At 36.4% G+C, this 16,902-nt stretch overlaps 1 protein-coding gene across 2 annotated transcripts in view; it reads left to right on the top strand.

Moving 5' to 3' along the window:
* Positions 1 to 741: 741 nt before the first annotated feature.
* The window catches only part of LOC142348835 (uncharacterized), a 199,139-nt gene continuing 182,978 nt past the window's right edge, over positions 742 to 16,902 (top strand). For both annotated transcript variants that reach the window (XM_075400369.1, XM_075400368.1), the window contains exons 1-3: positions 742 to 922; positions 6,875 to 7,054; positions 10,091 to 10,296. In XM_075400369.1, the coding sequence (XP_075256484.1) occupies positions 772 to 922; positions 6,875 to 7,054; positions 10,091 to 10,296 (537 nt within the window). In that variant the 5' untranslated portion in view covers positions 742 to 771. The remainder of the gene's footprint in view (positions 923 to 6,874; positions 7,055 to 10,090; positions 10,297 to 16,902) is intronic.

The following is a 16,902-nucleotide window of genomic DNA, read 5'->3' as shown; positions in this document are numbered from 1 at the left end:
ATAGCTCTTTTTTGAAGACGTGCTCATCAAAAGCAGGAGTTAGTCGTGAAGGAGACGTTGCTATGTAGATTCCTAAAACAATGGCGTCGATAAGAGAGGGTATTAATCTATTTAATGGGAGTTCTTCCGAGTCTTAATGGTTTGATTTATTTCAACCACGAGGAAAATCAGTTTTGATCAATCATAAAGATAATAGGTCCGATTGGCTGCCTATGGAGTTGCATGTAAATCTATTTTTTTTCCAGAGGAAAGCTTACGGTTGTTATGACTGTAGAAATTCAAAAAATTCAATTCTTTTGAACGTTTCCTTTTTGTCCTTGTCGACCTGTTACCTAGTCTTGTTACGGAAAGGCACATTCTGTTTCAATAGTGAAGTACAATTTATTATGTTTTGTTAAGGTTTAATGTGATGCTCATTTCATCTTGTTACTATGTGATTTTTAACAAAAATAGATACTGTTTTTTGCCGTTAAGATTTAATTGTATGTCTTTGTCCACTAGTCGATAATGCCGCTTCTCATCGACCCTCTATTGTGAAATTATCCTATTCATCTAGTGGTTTGGGTTGATAATGATTCTTTTTACTCGTACAACAGTTATTGGTAAACAATGAACTCAAATTGTTGATGCGCAGGGTCGTCGGAACATTGTTATTTGCGAGCGCACAATACCGAGCCTCCATGTTTCCTTGCTATTGAGCATTTTTATCGTTTTGTATTGCGGGACCCATATATCACATGCGTCTGTAAAATAATATGCTTTTCAGAGACAATGGGCTCTTCAGCAAGAGCAGGTAGTAATAATAGCATCAAATCAGGCTCAACCTCTGGAAATATGAGTAAGAGAGGTTCGGTAATTGGGAAGGGATCCGCCGCTCCATCTGGCACTCATTTGGACGTAGAGTCGTTTGGAGATTACAGAAGTGAGTTTGCATTGTTTTCAAACTACTGAACAGATTGTAGGAAGGAATGTGGAATTTTACAATGTAGATTTCTGTAGCATTTAAGTTTTATACAAGAAGCGTGAACAAAATATAGATCATAATCATGACCATAACCATTACTTCATGGAGCTGAAAGGCTTCGCCGGTAATTATTCGTAAAGTTTCCTAATTATAGCTGCAAAGCTTTGAGCTGAGCGTAGCTTCATTGCTGTATTCAAAGCTATAATGCGGTATGATCCAAACAATTTTTTTTAAAAAGGGTGTTTTCTTAGCTCATTTCATTCTTTAAACCAAAATAGTTCCTTTAGACTACACCACAAGTATTCAAGGTGGATTTTTGGCGTTTTGACCTTTTGTGTAGTAATGGGGCGTTCTGATCATTAAGTACATGGTAGTTTTGATGAATTTGTATAAGTTTTTAGCAAGAGTTTATTATCTTTTAAGTGGAATGTAATGAAGGTTGTAGCAATTATATTAGTCATGTTGGTCTTTTTTACAACTCGAAGAGGAGTATTGAGATTCTACAGGTTTTTTTTAGCTGAAGTCATGACTTGAAATTTGACTTTTGTTTTCGAACATTGACTTCTGATTGACTTCTGTTCTCGAACAATGGACTTTTGAAATTAGCTAAGTGTGTAATGTATAGTAATTAAGGACAGGCAATATTCAAGGTTAAAAAGTCATTTCGAGAAAGTTTGAGCCCATATAAATCCCTCCAACCTATCTAAACTATCCCCTCACCCCGACTACCCCCACACCAGACCACCTATCCCCGTCACCTACACCCGCGCACCTACCCACATTTCTCACTAATATAGTTCTTTCACACTGTATATTGCTTTTTTTCTTTATTCATAATTCTGAAATAGGTAGGGTTAGATAATAGTTTTACTGAACGCCTCACCAATTCGTTTCCTGTATCCTATCGGCTATGTTTTTAATGCGATTTTTTGTCTGACCCATTTGATTTTTCGTCCTCAGAAACGGGATAAACAGGTAGTGCCCAGAGCCCTTCAGCTTACTAGTCTCCAAGTATGCGATTCATAGACTATTTTGGAAACCTATACTTTGGTGTGACGGGCGGTTCTTAAGAGGTTGACCCCCCCCCCCACATCAGCTCCTCACTCCCACCCAGCTAATCCACACCCCTCCACATTCTTCAGGAGTGCAACCAAAGACAGCGAAGCACTAAAACTAAAGAAACAAAAAAGGCCAACAAATGTCTACCACGCTGAAAAGAGCTTAAGGGAAGCCATAAACGCAGCGGCTGGCAGGCATATCACACAAGGAAGAATTAAAAAAGTGGCTGCAAATTTTCCCAGCGAATCAGTAAAGCTTTCCGAAAAGAGATAAAATTCAAAGAGAACATCCATGGTACCTGGAAATAACGCAAACAAACCTTTAAATAAATCAAATTGTTCGAGGTCATAAGCGCAAAAAAACACTCTCACAGATGGAACTGCTCTACGCTCTGGAAGAGTGAAAAGACTTTCGTCAACTAACGCTAAACCACCTGCAAATAGAGCCAGACTTTGAAGCTAAGAAAACTACGCCTCGTCATGATCCAAGGAAATGCGCCAACAAGTTTAACCAACAATACACTCCTCACCCCCAAGAAAAATGAAAAACAGAAAAGAAATACTCTAAGACTAATAAGAAAACTGGTAGTAGAGGGCTGAATGTTTTGAGTGTAACACAGTGAAAGAAGCTATACGAGACACAAAGAAAAGTGAGGCGCTGGGCCCAGATAGAATAGCGCCAATCCACTTACACCATCTAAGCCCCATAGCACTGAGATATCTCACTGACACCATAAACCTTTCTGTAAACAGTGCAAAAATCCCGAACGTCTTGAAAGTTGGCCGGGTTATACCCCTACACAAGCCGGGAAATCCCATAGACGAATCTAAAAGCTTCAGACCGATTGCACTCCTCTCCCCCATTGCAAAACTAACAGAAAAACTCATACTGAGTGTCTTTATAGAATATCCACTGAAAGAACATTAGCATGGCTTTAGACCTGAGCTCTCAACAACAATAGCTCTCAACATTGTCACCAACAACATACAAAAAGACCCTAATCAAAGGAAATCTTTCAACCGTACTCTACTAGTAGCCTTAGACCTCATCGCCGCTTTCGACACAATTGATCACAACTTACTACTAAGAGACATACTCGGAGCACCACTACCGAACAGCGCTAAAAGATGGGTCGCTTCATACTTACAAGGCAGGTTTTCTTACGTAGAATATAATAATGAAAATGAAAGTGGAGAAAAGTCGAACAAGTTGTCCCCCAAGGTGGTGTATTATCGCCAATGCTTAACAACTACATGAGCAAGCTTCCTCTACCCCCGAAAGATAAATATGACATCTTACGCTGATGATACAACTTTAACTTCATCTCACCCACAGGTTGAAAAATTACGTGACAATAACTCCATACCTGAATACCTTACACGACTGGCTAGAATCAAGAAAACTTAATTTATCTGCTGAAAATGTGTTTGGTGTTCACAACCTGGAGCAAGGAGCCCAATATTGACCCAGACTTCACTATCAACAATTCACCAATACCAGTTAAGTCCAAAGTCAAAGTACTGGGTGTTAGCTTCCGTAGTATGCTCAATTTTGGAGAACATGTCAGAAGCACCAAAGAGAAATTACAAAAGCGCAATAGCATAGTGAAAACGACTTCTGGTAACGACTGGGGATGCACAAAAGAGACACTCTCGGTGACTTACAAAGCTATTGGTCTGAGCATCCTGAACTACGGGGCTTCCATGATCTTCCTTAGTTAGTAATACAAACTGGAACTATCTGCAAACGCAACAAAACATTGCTCTTCGCAAAATTACTGGCTGTGTAAAATTGTCTGACAACAATGACTTGTGAAATGACACAAGGAGGGTGAAATGCTGCCTGTCAAAGCTCACGCTGAAGTGTTAGCAGAGCAAATCCTAGCTGGCAGTTATCAGAGCCACCGTGCTGATCATGAAACAACCTCTTCAACCATTCTTCGTCCCATGAGACCGACTCTTATTGATACCTATAGGGACCGCGTGAAGCAACAAACAGACAATAAATAGCAATTAAATCGCAAAGAATACAAAAATAAGCTCAAAGTATCCACCGACACACGGTTCATACTCAGTTGAACAAAGACAGCAAGCAACTAGGTATTGGTCTTTCCCAGAGATCAATTAATTTCAGGTCGTGGTATTCTTACTGCAGCTTAAAATATTGTTTACATGTGCTACATCAAATTTGGGCCAGCGGTTATCAACCTTGTTACAGATCCTACTCAAGTAAGAGTTTAGCAGGGGACAGTATCCAGTTCTCAGTTGCGCGAGTCGGATAAGTGCTATTCGTGGCAACGTTTGTTCTTCTGCTATCTCTGGGAGAGGTGTACCTAGTTGCTTGCTGTCTTTGTTCAACTGAGTATGAACCATGTGTCGGTGGTTATTTTTGTGGTGCTACATCACATTTGGGACAGCGGTTATCAACTTTGTTACAGATCCTAATCAAGTAAGAGTTTAGCTGGGGACAGTATCCAGTTCTCAGTTGCGCTAGTCGGATAAAAGCAATTCGTGGCAACGTTTGTTCTTCTGCTTTCTTTGGGGGAGGTGTAGAGGTAGCCAAATGGCTGGACTTAATTCCTTCAGTCCTACGCGACCGCATTCCACAGAATAATCCGCCTTCCTTGTCCTTTTACCCTGATGTTGACGATGCCCCTCCTGATCCCCTAACCCGGGGACCGCATGTCATTCACCACGGCGTAGATTCAGAAAGGTCGCCGCACCACAAGCAAGTTGTGGATAGGCAGTCGCACACTACTATACATTATTATTATGATACAAATGCAATCTGAGGTACCCGTTAAAAACGGCAATAGGCGCCTCTTTCCCCGCAAAAATTACCTGCAAATTGCAGCTCTGTGCGACAGCTACAACAACAACCAAAGACACCCTCTACCGTAGCCCTCCCCCACCGTTTCCCGTCCCCATCACAACCACCCCCCCCCCCCCCCGCTGCGGTCACATCACGCCCCTTTATTTAAGCTAGAGCTAGCCTCAGTAAAACGTAGTTAGCTGCTGACAAATCCATCAGCTTGACGGTTGTTTGAGAACAATTCGCCCGACGTTAGTCGGTTTTGTTTTCGTATTTCGTAATCACAAATGTATTGCGAGATTGACGGGGTTTGTAATTTTCCTCTAATGGTCTTTTTCTTCAATGCCAAGTTGAGGATATTTAAGAACTTATTTTGGTATTAAGCGTTGAGACGGGATAGGTTTTCAGGTTCCTTAATAAGAAGTATTTGTGATTTACACTAGAGATTTCGAAATAAATTTTTTAAGGCATTTTTCTCTTTGCTGTTATTTATTCATCAGAATCAGATCTTGGCTCTGGATCGCTGAATGAAAATTTAATGCAGACCAGAATTGGTTTCTTCTGTTGAATGTATTCTGTCTGGAGTGCTGTGCTATCATTTGTTTTGTTGCTTTTGATCTAAAACTTTGATGCTTTTTTTGTCCGAGTGCCTTTGCCGCTGGTTTCCTCAACTTTTGCGAGCACTGACGGTTAATTTTGTTTTTATATCAATGTTTTTTAAAACGATTGCTTTTGGGGAGTGAAGTTTTTTCTAAATTTAAAGTTTAGTGAGAAAACGGTATTAAAAAATCGAATTCCCGATTTTGTTCGCTTGCGGCAAATTGATCTTCATTCATTTTTTAAAATTTGTTATCGGATTGTTTAATGATTTTCCCAATCCATTCCTAGTCCAATCTTTGTCTAGTTTTTGTTCAGTCATTGAAATCTATTTCTATTGTTGGTTGCGATTTGTCCTGCTGTTTTTTCTTAAAAACTTTTTCACGACCAGATTAAATCACGATCAGTTCAAATCTGATTTTGCTTTCACTTATGCCATTTGGATGGAATTGCGTCCGGGACGTCATTTTGCAATCTTAGTAAAGCGTATTTTTGTTCGTTCGCGTGATTCAGTTTTCGATCACGCTTGACTTACCTCTTTCACAAATGACTTTCTCACTGTCAGAATGACTTTTTTTAATTGCCGCAAGCGATAGCTGGAGCTACTATTGGCCTTCCCTTAGTTTTTTTATTTCATCGAAAAGGATGTTGTTACCCCCATTTGAAGTCACAATCAATTCAAATCTGCTTTTTGTTTATTCGTTCACGCAGTTTCAACTGAATTGCGTGCGTGACGTCGTGTTTCACTCTAAGTGGAGAGAATTTTTTGTGCATTCGCGTAGTTAATTATTTGATCAAACGTGGTCTCAATCTCAAAAATGACTGCCTCACTCTGAAATTGGTTTTTCTGTAGTATAGTTCGAAGAAATAATGTCACTCTAATTGAATGTTTGTCAATAATTTTGTCATATTCTTAATCAGAATATAACATCTCAGCATTTTATGAGTATGTTTCTCTTTTCGTCGGCTGACGCTCTTTTGTCGTTTTTTATTGGCTGAAAAAATTTAAACTGCATTTGAGCGCGTGGCGTCTTTTCTTCCTCTCGTTTTCTCTCTCGCTTTCTCTCTCTCTCTCTCTATCTATCTCTATCTATCTCTCTCTCTCTTTCGAGTTTTTAGGTCGTTTGCGTCATAACGTTTTGATACATGACTTACCTCTCTACAAAATGACGCAACCAATTTAAAATCTTTTGTAGTAATATTTGCATAATGAAAGCGGTGGGTGCTATGGATGATGTTCAACTGGTAGTATGTATTTTATGCTTCACTTTTTTAAATTGTTTTTCAAGCGGCATCGATAATTTCAACTCATTTCTCTATGTTCCTATCTGAATTCTACGACAGGCAAGTCCGTTCCGGCTATATTAAATAGACTTTTGGCAGCGTTTATATCAACCCAAATTTTTCTCAATTTTTCTGCAACGATATATTTTTATTTTGTAGCTGATTCAAACTTCAGTGCAGATTCGCCAGAGAAAGGAAGTACAGTGTTGGGAATAGGATCCATATTCAACATTCGGAGGAAGAAGAAGCGCGTTCCTCCAAATGCTGCAGCTCAAGCCGAGGATCCCACATCACATGAAGTCACCTTTACTATCACTGTCAGCCAAGCGGTTCCAACTGGTAAGTAAACTTATGCAAAAAATTTGCGCAAAAGATTAATGATTAAAATATTAGGAATAATCGTTGTTAAGTAGTTTATTGCTTCGCGGTTTACTCAATTTGATTTTTTGTGTTTTTTTTATGAAACGAGAATATCGATGTGTTAAACTGACGCCTTATCACATTTTTCGATAGATATTGGAACAAAAATGTCTCTCGTGCTAAAAATTATTGGTTTATACTTAGTTTTCTGTAAAATTCATTAGCTGTTTTAGCAGAATTGGAAGTTATTGAAGACTCATAATTGGTAGTTGAGATCGTAGTAATGCTATGTTGTCTGTATATCTGTAGCTCTTCTATTGAAACTGGAGCAAAGACCGATAGAAACAAGTCTATCGTCACGACTGTCACTTTATGGTTTGTATGGCACTAAAAATGTTGATTAATCGCCGCGAAGCGATAGCGGCTATTATTGGGAACATCGTGGTTTTTTACCATTTAAAGAATTTGAATTGTATTGGGGCGCTGTCTTTTTCTCTTTTTTTAAAGATTTGCTCGCAAATTTTCATATTTGAAGTCAAATTGGAGTAGTGATTTTGGTCACGCCGAAACCGGAAGTGGAGCGATAAAGCGCGTGGTTTTGCGGGGTGAAATTTTTTCGCTCTAATTTTCAAGTGGTGGGAAAACAGTATTTGAACAAAAATTCGCTTTCTCGCTTGTGGGTTTTTGTTCACATGCGGCAATTTCACTTTGATTTTAACTGTTTTTTTTTCAATTTTTGTGATTGGATTTTTTCAAAATGGTTTTCCCTATCCATTCATCGTTCATTCTAGACCTAGTCTTTTGTTTGAACCAAATTTCAATTTATCGCTATTGATTTTTTTGTTCACATGCGGCATTTTGACATTGATTTTCTGGTTTTTTAATAGCCGCCCTTATCTTCTCAGCCGGCTATTATAGCACTCCTATTTTTTTTACTTCGTGGAACTTTTTTTCGCTTTACCCATTTTGCCGCTTTTTCGACATTTTGCGTGAAATCTTTTTGACTTCTCTAGGCTAGTTTCACTCTTCTGTCATTCTGCTCAAAGTCCTTTTAAACAGCAGCTGCCCAGGAAAGCAATTCAAAATGAAGAGAGTCAGTATAAAAAAATCAAAGTCAGAAATAGAAACGGGATAAACCCATAAAGCCCATTTTTAGATGCCCGGTACTTGAACTTTCTCATAAGTTTTAGTTACTATCTATAATGCTTATTGGTATTGATACTAGACCCTATAGCCTCACTGAGAGACAGTAGTATGTTCAATTGCAAAATGACATCAAAATAATTTGCACTTAAAAATGTTTTTATACAAGAATCAATTTTTGTTGATATTTTCTTTTCCTTCAATCCCAATAGAGTTATGGGAATCAACGGCGGCTATTTTCCGGCAATCTGCCGGGTATGTTCTATTTTTTCGATCTGATTTTTTAGAGATGGTTTTCCCAATTCACTCATAGTCCGTTATAGATCTATTTTTTGTGCAGTCAATGAAAATTCTTTGAATTGTACGTCAGGACTTGTCCTGCTATGTTTTTTTTATTTCGTCTCCATCGATGGTTCTTACGACCTCACTACTTGGAATTGACTTTTTCAATGATTGCAGTGACTTCTACTGCTTTGTAGTTAAAATTTGTGTGCGTGACGTCATTTTTGCTTTTATGTCATTTGCGTGATTTACCTCACTTAAAAAAAGACTTCTGAACTCACTTATGGAACTTTAAATTTTATGAACATTTAGTCGATAAAGATCAATAGTGTGCATCTAAGTAGTGCCCAAAGTATATGCCCTAATTCTTGAGTATTAGTGTATTGAGTTTTTGATTTCAAATATTATTTTTGAAAAATTTCTTTAGGGCTTTTTCTTTATAGACCGCATGTGTCATAAAATTGACAGTCCAAATCTAACCCAAAAAGTCTCTTGGTCTATTAAAGGACTGGTGGTCGATCTTTATATCTTATTTTTTACTTGTTTCATTTCATGGAAGACCACAAGCGTCTATCGTGGCTATTTTCCGGCAATATGCCGGCTATTTTTGGTTTCCTGCTGCTGTGTGAATGTTTTACCTCTGATTCCACGCTTCAAATGCACTCTTAATTTTTGTTGCTATTGTTATGACGTCTTCAAACTAGAATGAAGTACCTAAATGTCGACACCGAATGGAAGGAGTTGTTTCTAAATGATGAGAAATTGCATAACAAAGCTGTCCTTATTGCAGCTGTTTTCTAAAGTTTGTATCTTTGTATAGAAATACACGCACCAATACCAGTACTGTTGCTATATCAGTCATTTAAAATGGAATAATCGTGCATTGATATGTGAACTCGCTACCTTTGTGCACAGGATTGTGAGAGTTGAAATCAATATGTGAATAGCTAACTGAATAGCTAACTGAGTATTAGTGTATTGAGTTTTTGATTTCAAATATTTTTTTGAAAAATTTCTTTAGGGCTTTTTCTTTATAGACCGCATGTGTCATAAAATTGACAGTCCCAATCTAACCCAAAAAGTCTCGTGGTCTATTAAAGGACTGGTGGTCGATCTTTATATCTTATTTTTTACTTGTTTCAATTCATGGAAGACCACAAGCGTCTATCGTGGCTATTTTCCGGCAATATGCCGGCTATGTTTGGTTTCCTGCTGCTGTGTGAATGTTTTATCTCTGATTCCACGCTTCAAATGCACTCTTAATTTTTGTTGCTATTGTTATGACGTCTTCAAACTAGAATGAAGTACCTAAATGTCGACACCGAATGGAAGGAGTTGTTTCTAAATGATGAGAAATTGCATAACAAAGCTGTCCTTATTGCAGCTGTTTTCTAAAGTTTGTATCTTTGTATAGAAATACACGCACCAATACCAGTACTGTTGCTATATCAGTCATTTAAAATGGAATAATCGTGCATTGATATGTGAACTCGCTACCTTTCTGCACAGGATTGTGAGAGTTGAAATCAATATGTGAATAGCTAGCTGAATACTATAACGAAACTTTCACCTTGTGTGTGATATTTGCAGATGAATCTGAGAAAGTGAACCCTGCTTTGGCTGCAACTGGCGGAGTTGACCGGGAGGCAACCGATTCTTCCTTGAGCAAGCGGAAGAAGCCTTCAGAGGCTCCGAAGCCATTGCAATACTTCCACTACGCATACCATCTTATTCCACCAGAGGAGGGTGATGAAGAGACGCAGGCGGATGTAGTCACATTTCCCACGGCAGCTAAAGTAAGGTTTCGAAAAGCTTTGAATTTGAATGTTCCTATTAGAAATCTGTTGACTATTATGCACCCTGGTAAAGCTTGTAATATATATCGTGTTTTTATCAAGTTTATTGATCTAGTACCTTTTTAATAGCTCCGATAGTCTTAATATTATTGGCCTGCTCTTGTTTTTTACAATTCACAGAATTTGAATTGTATTGGTCATGGGGTTGACATATGTTGTTGGTGACGGTGTTGTTGGGTTGAAGTATAAAAACGTATAAGCGCGTTTTTTAAATTTGCGACAAAATTTGAATTTACTTTCTGTTTAATAAATAAAAATAAGTAATTTGTAAATATTTACACTTCGGGATTATTATCAGTTGTTTAAAGGTTGATATGGCTCAGAATTCCTTGTTCCTTTTCCTATATTTTTTACGACTGAAAGAGGTGTTATAGTTTTCTGTTTGCTTGATAAATGAGAGGAAAAAAACGGAAAAGAAATAAAACTTGAAAAATTGTTTCCGAGAACAGATTCGAAGCGCGGAGAAAAGGGAGAATGTTTATTTTGCTCATATCTTTCGAAACAGAGCTAGAAGTATCGGCACAGAAAAATTTTGCTAAACCAACTAATTTCTTTTGTTCACGTGCCTCTTTTTCAAGCTGTTTTTTTGTTTCATATTTTTATGTCTGAAAGGTTGTAGGCTAAAATAATACTAATCAGTGTTTTGACTGCGGTTTGAAGCTTTTTGGTTTTTAAAAGATTTTTAGGCTAATTTAAAGGTTTTCAACTATTTTTAATAGCCGCGTCCCCAATTCCAGGCGGCTATTATAGCGCTCCTAAGTTTTTTTTACAATTCAAAGAATTTGAATTGTATTGGTGCGCTGTGTTTTTTTTTAAGATGTGTTCACACATTTTTCAATGACTTTGATCTTTCAAAACGGGATAAACAGGTAAAGCCCAGCGGGCTTTAAGTTTCATTAGAGGCCAAAAGTGGGCTTTAGTAGTCCTTCAAGTGCTTATAGTGGTGCAGCTGCTGGGATGGCCTTAATTTAAGGTTAAAATGTCATTTTTAGGAGTTTTTGGGCTCAAAATGGTGCAATTTTTCATGTTTTTTTTGTGATTTTTTGTTTTGATTAGTCTTAGGTTGAAGTTTTTAAAACTGATGAAGGCCTTTTGCGAGAAAAAATTGCTTGATATGACCATTTTATGAGCTATATGTTTTGGTGCTACAAACACGCAAAATGATACTAATTTTTGCAATTTTTTTCAGGTTTTTTGAAAATTTTGTCATTATTTGAGTTTTTAGCCCTAGGTGTCAAAAAACCTCCTCTAGGGTTTGATAAAGGGCTTGATGATAGATTACGGCATAGTTTCTAGTGGCAATGGAATGGGTTTCAGCTTCTTGCCATCATGAATTTAAGCATTTTTTGACAAAACTTGCAATTTTTTTCATATTTTTTGACGTTTATTGGCATTATTCAAGTCCCATGGGCCAGAAAACCTCATCAGGTGTTGGATAAAAGGTTACTGAAAATTTTTTAGTTGTCATGGAATAGGTTTCACCCTTTGAATATCACAAATTTTAGCGAATTTTTTGACAAAGTTTGCATTTCAGGTTTTTGAAAGTTTTCTATTTTTCTTCAGGGACCAGGTAATATCCTTTGAGGTTTGTTAATAGGGCACTGCATAGTTTCTAGTAACATTGAAATGGTTTTTAACTGTTTAATATCTTGAATTTTAGCATTTTTTGGATAAAATCTGCAATTTTTTAAGGCCTCCTAAAGTTTTTGTCAGTTTTTGATATTCGCCCATTCTCAAGTGCGAGAAAACATGTTCACGTTCTGATAAATTGTCACTGCATGGTTTTAAGTTTCAATGGATTTGTTTTCAACAATTTAACCTTTCGACTTATATCTTTAAAGTTTTTCCAAAACATTTGTTTCATTCATTTTTTTCTTGCCTCAGTAGCCAGGTAACCTCATCCAGGGGTTGATAGTGTGTTATTAAATAGTTGCTAGCGAGCAATTGAATGGCTTTCAACATTTTAGTGGAACGAATTTCTTTTTTTTTGAAATTTGAAATTTTTCAAAAATTATTTCCCATCGATCTATGAGTTTTTTAAAGCTTCTAATTGGGTTAATGGATAGCCTCTTGAGACACAGAAATGATTCTGAAGAAATTTGTATCACGATTTTCATCAACATTTTTTAAAAATTTGCAGTTGATTTCCTTTCAATTTTTTTTTCTTTTTCGAGTTAATCGATCTTCATGGGCCAATGAATATTTTTCAGGTCTTGCGGATATAATAATCGACCGATTTCAAAAATCAAATTGGTTTTAAACATAATTTGAAATAGGTATTTTTAAAGGGAAAAAATTTTGTCTTAGGTTTAAGAGCTTCAAGAGTTTTAGCAATGAGTATATTTTTGTTTAGTTTTGGTTCTTTTAGTTTCTCAATTTTTTGAGATCTTTTTGTTTGTGTTCTGGCTGGCATTGTTCGATCGACCTGCTGGTCAAATAGAGTACGTCTGAATTTTCCATTCAATTCTTTGAATTGTATTTCAGGACTTGTCCTGCTATGTTTTTTTTACTTCGTCTAACAGATTTGTTTCGTCTTACCCTGACTTCTTGGAATTGACTTTTTCAATGATTTACCTCACTCAAAAAAATGACTTCTGAACTAATTTATGGAACTTTAAATTTTATGAACATTTACTTGTTAAAGGTCAATAGTGTGCATCTAAGTAGTGTCAAACATATATGCCCTAATTCTTGATTAATAGAGTTTTTGATTTCGAATATTAATTTTGGTACCTTCTCCATTTGTGCCCCCAGTACGTTATGCGCCCCCGAATACAGCACGTGCCATTACATGGTCAGCCCTTATGTAAAAAATTTTGCACGTGCATCTGAAATAATATGCGCCCACTAAGCTGAGGGGGCACAAACGGAAAAGATCCTAATTTTGAAAAGCCCTATCAGGGCTTTCTCCTTATAGAGGTTATGTGTCTCATAAAAATGACAGACCAAAGCTAACCCAAAAAGTCTAGTGGTCTATTAAAGGACTGGTGGTCAATCTGTCGATCTAATCTCTTAAGTTGTTTCAATTCATGGAAGGCCCCAAGCGTCCATCGCGGCCATTTTCCGGCAATCTGCCGGCTATGTATATGGCTGCGAAGCTGTAAGCTGAGCGAGCTATATTGCGTTGCTCTTGGTTTCTTACATTTCAAAGATTTTGAAATGTATTGGGGAGCTGTCTTTTTTTTTCATGATCTGTTCACACATTTGCATGATTTTTGAAGTCAAATTGGAGTAATGATTTTGGTCACGCCGAAACAGAACTTGGAGCGAAAAATCGAGTGGTTTTGCGGCGTGAAATTTTTTGGCTCTAATTTTAAAGTAGTGAGAGTACGGTGTTTGAACAAAAATTCGCTTTCTCGGTAGTGGTTTTTTGTTCACATGCGGCATTTTCACTTTTGACTTTGATTTTTTTTTACTTTTTTTTCGATGTTTTGGATCAATTTTTTTCTAATTGTTTTTTCGAATCCATTCATAGTTCATTCTAGACCTAGTTTTTTGTTTGAACCAAACTTTCATTTCTCGCTAAATGTTTTTTGTTTTCATGCGGCTTTTTTACATTGATTTTTTTTAAAAATTTTTTTACCTGATTTTTTTAGAAGTGGTGTTCCCAATTCACTGTTAGTTCGTTCTAGGACTAGTTTTTTTAGTCAATGAAAATTTTTTGAATTGTACGTCAGGACTTGTCCTGGTATGTTTTTTGTTTCGTCGTGTTACGCTCTTTTTCGTGTTACATTTGTTCACACTTCAAAGCTGAAGTCACATTTTCGGAGTGACTTTTTACTCTCACTAACAGCGTTTGCGCGCCTGACGTCATTTCTCTCTCTCTCTCTTTCTCTCTCTCTTTAAAAAGTATTTAAGGCATTTGCGTGATTAGATTTTGATCATACGTGACTTACCTCACTCAATAAAATGACATTTACACTTGAAAACTTAAGTTTAATTTGAATTAGTTCAAGGTCAAAGGAACTCATATGTGCATTAAAGGTCCCTGATAAAAGATTTCTGCAGAATGGATTTCAACAAGCTTTATTCATTTATCGGTGAAAGTTTTTTACTAGCTTTTACCGAGCTGCGTCAATTTTTTTTCAATTTAGATCTGTATCTGTTTCTATCTGTATTATACGGCGCGCGAGTCTATACTTCCGCAGCTATTCCTTCGCGAGTCTAATCCTCCGCAGCTATTTGAAAAGTTAAAAAAATGTTCACAATTTTATTATCTCACAATTTTTTAAGTTTTAAAATAAGCAATGATTGGGAGCTTTTTTATGGCTTGCCTAATATGGTGTGAGAAATATATGGTTCCAACTGTATGAAGCAGAGTTGGATGTTTGCCTGTATATGTGCTCTATATGGAAAACTATTTGATTTCTCAGATTAGTTTACTTTTTGGGCAAATTGTTTTTATTATTCGACTTAATATTATTATTTGCCCTGCTTTGCGTTCTGACAGTTATTGTTATTTGCAACGCTAGTTTTCCACGAGTACGACTTCCCTGTATATTTTTTGGTATTTCAACGTGAAAATAAACTGGTTCTGGGAGTAAATGAAGTTTGAAAAAGTTGTTTCAATATACAAATTCGAAGAGCGGAGAAAAGAAAGAGGTTTTACCTGCTTTTGAAACAGAGTGAGAATTGAAGGTGTGATAAAATCTTCGCAAAGCAATCAAATTCTTTTTGTCCATGTGTGGTGGTTTTTGCAACCTGTTTTTTTGCTGTGATAATGATTTACGAAGAGCAGAGAAAAGAATAATCTGTTGTTCATGCTTTTTGAAACGTAGCGAAAAATGGCGTGAAAGCATTTTCGCAAAGCAAGTGAATCTTTTTGTTCACGTGTGGTTTTCTCAAGCTTTTTTTTAGTTTTAAACTTTCCATTTTGAAAAATCTATTGTAGACTAAAGTAATAATATTTGGGTTGTTTTGATAGATTTTTGGTAAATAACGAGAGTTACTCTAATTTGGAGCTTTTCCATCTATTTTGCGGGATTTTTAGGTTACTTTAACGATGTTTTAACCATTGCATTATCTTAGTATTTATTTATAAATGAATTAAAGTCTAACGCTCGTAGGCATTTTCTATTACAAATTGAATGAGGTTACTTGGGGGAAGGATGTTTTTTTAAGTGAAAAATTTATTTACATTAAAAAAAATTGAATGTTAGTTTTTTTAAAATCTTTTGATTTCAATCCAAGACTTCTCCCGCTGTTTTGTTACTTCGTAATCTCCATCAATGATTCTTGCGACCATTTCTGCTCTTCAGTTTCAATGACTGCTACTGCTGTGACGTTTTTGTGTACCTTATTTTGTGTTTTGTTAAGTTTTCAGGTGAATTTTGTGATAATTATTCCTCGCACAACGATACTTACCTCACACAACTGCATGACTGCTGCTCTAACTTAATGAAATTTGAATTTCTAAAACATTTACTAAAAGATCAACAGTGCATTTAAAAGGTGCTACTAACTTTAGGTCTCCAAATGTTTTGAATTTTTTTTTTGGGAACAATCAATTTTAGCAGAGCTCTCTTCTTCTTTTTACTCCCAGTCTAACCCTGAATTCTAGAAAATACCGTTGATCAGTTTATCTATCTGCTCTTTGCTGTTTTCAATTTCACTATAGTTCAAGACGGTCCATCATTGATTTTTTTTGCACAGTCTGCTGGCTCTTTCGTTTTTCAGCCTGCTTTTGTTCATTGTAATTTTTTTCTATAGAATTTGTTAAAATGGCGGATATATGACTAATTTGCTGTATATGGTACCTGGAAGAAACATTTCAGCGTCTGATTTCCGAATGTTTATGAATATTGGTTCGCTTTTACTGGTATTTCTTGGTTTACCTTGTTTTTTTTAAGCCGTTTTTTTGTTGATCAAAAACGGTGCCAATAGTTCTTGCTAAAACTATTGTTGGGTAACTGCAACTTCCAACAGTCTTCATTGAAAAGTGGTTTTCTTCATTGAAAATAGAAAATGCAGCAAAGTTAGTTTTATGTTTTGAGTTATCAATAGATACCCTGCCCTCCTCCTCTTCTCAGCTGGCTATAATTGCGCTCATAATTTTACAATCTATTGGTATTTGGATTATATTTCTCACAATTTTACAATCTACAAAGTATTGGGATTGTATTTATGTGCTTGCGTTTTTTAGTCAAATTAAAGTGCGGATTTTAGTCACGCTTAAATAATAAAGGGAGCAAAAAATCAAGTAGTTATGGGAAATTTTTTAAACGACCTTTAAAGTGGAGTGAGAAGTTGGTGTTTGAACAAAATTTCTGCTTTTGAGGGCGTCAATCTGACGTCTGTTTCCAGTGTTTTTTCTCTTGAGTGCTTGTAACATGATACACATGTGTTCTAATTGCGCCTTTCTCCAACTGCGTGAATTTATCAACGGGTAGTTAATGCTAGTTACCACTTTGACACAGTTTTTGGTCATAAAATTTTAGCGAATATTTGATTTTTACCCAGTTTTTTTAAATTTCTCTCAAGCGCAATTTGTAGCAATCATATTAGTCTTGTGGTCGTTTAAGCGGTTTTCCGCTCAGCCAAATTTTT

This window comes from Convolutriloba macropyga, chromosome 10 (genome assembly GCF_964194025.1).
Source record: "Convolutriloba macropyga chromosome 10, txConMacr16.3, whole genome shotgun sequence".
Taxonomy (NCBI): Eukaryota; Metazoa; Xenacoelomorpha; order Acoela; family Convolutidae; genus Convolutriloba; species Convolutriloba macropyga.
Note: the sequence above shows the minus strand (reverse complement) of the source record. Positions and strands in the feature narration are given on the sequence as shown.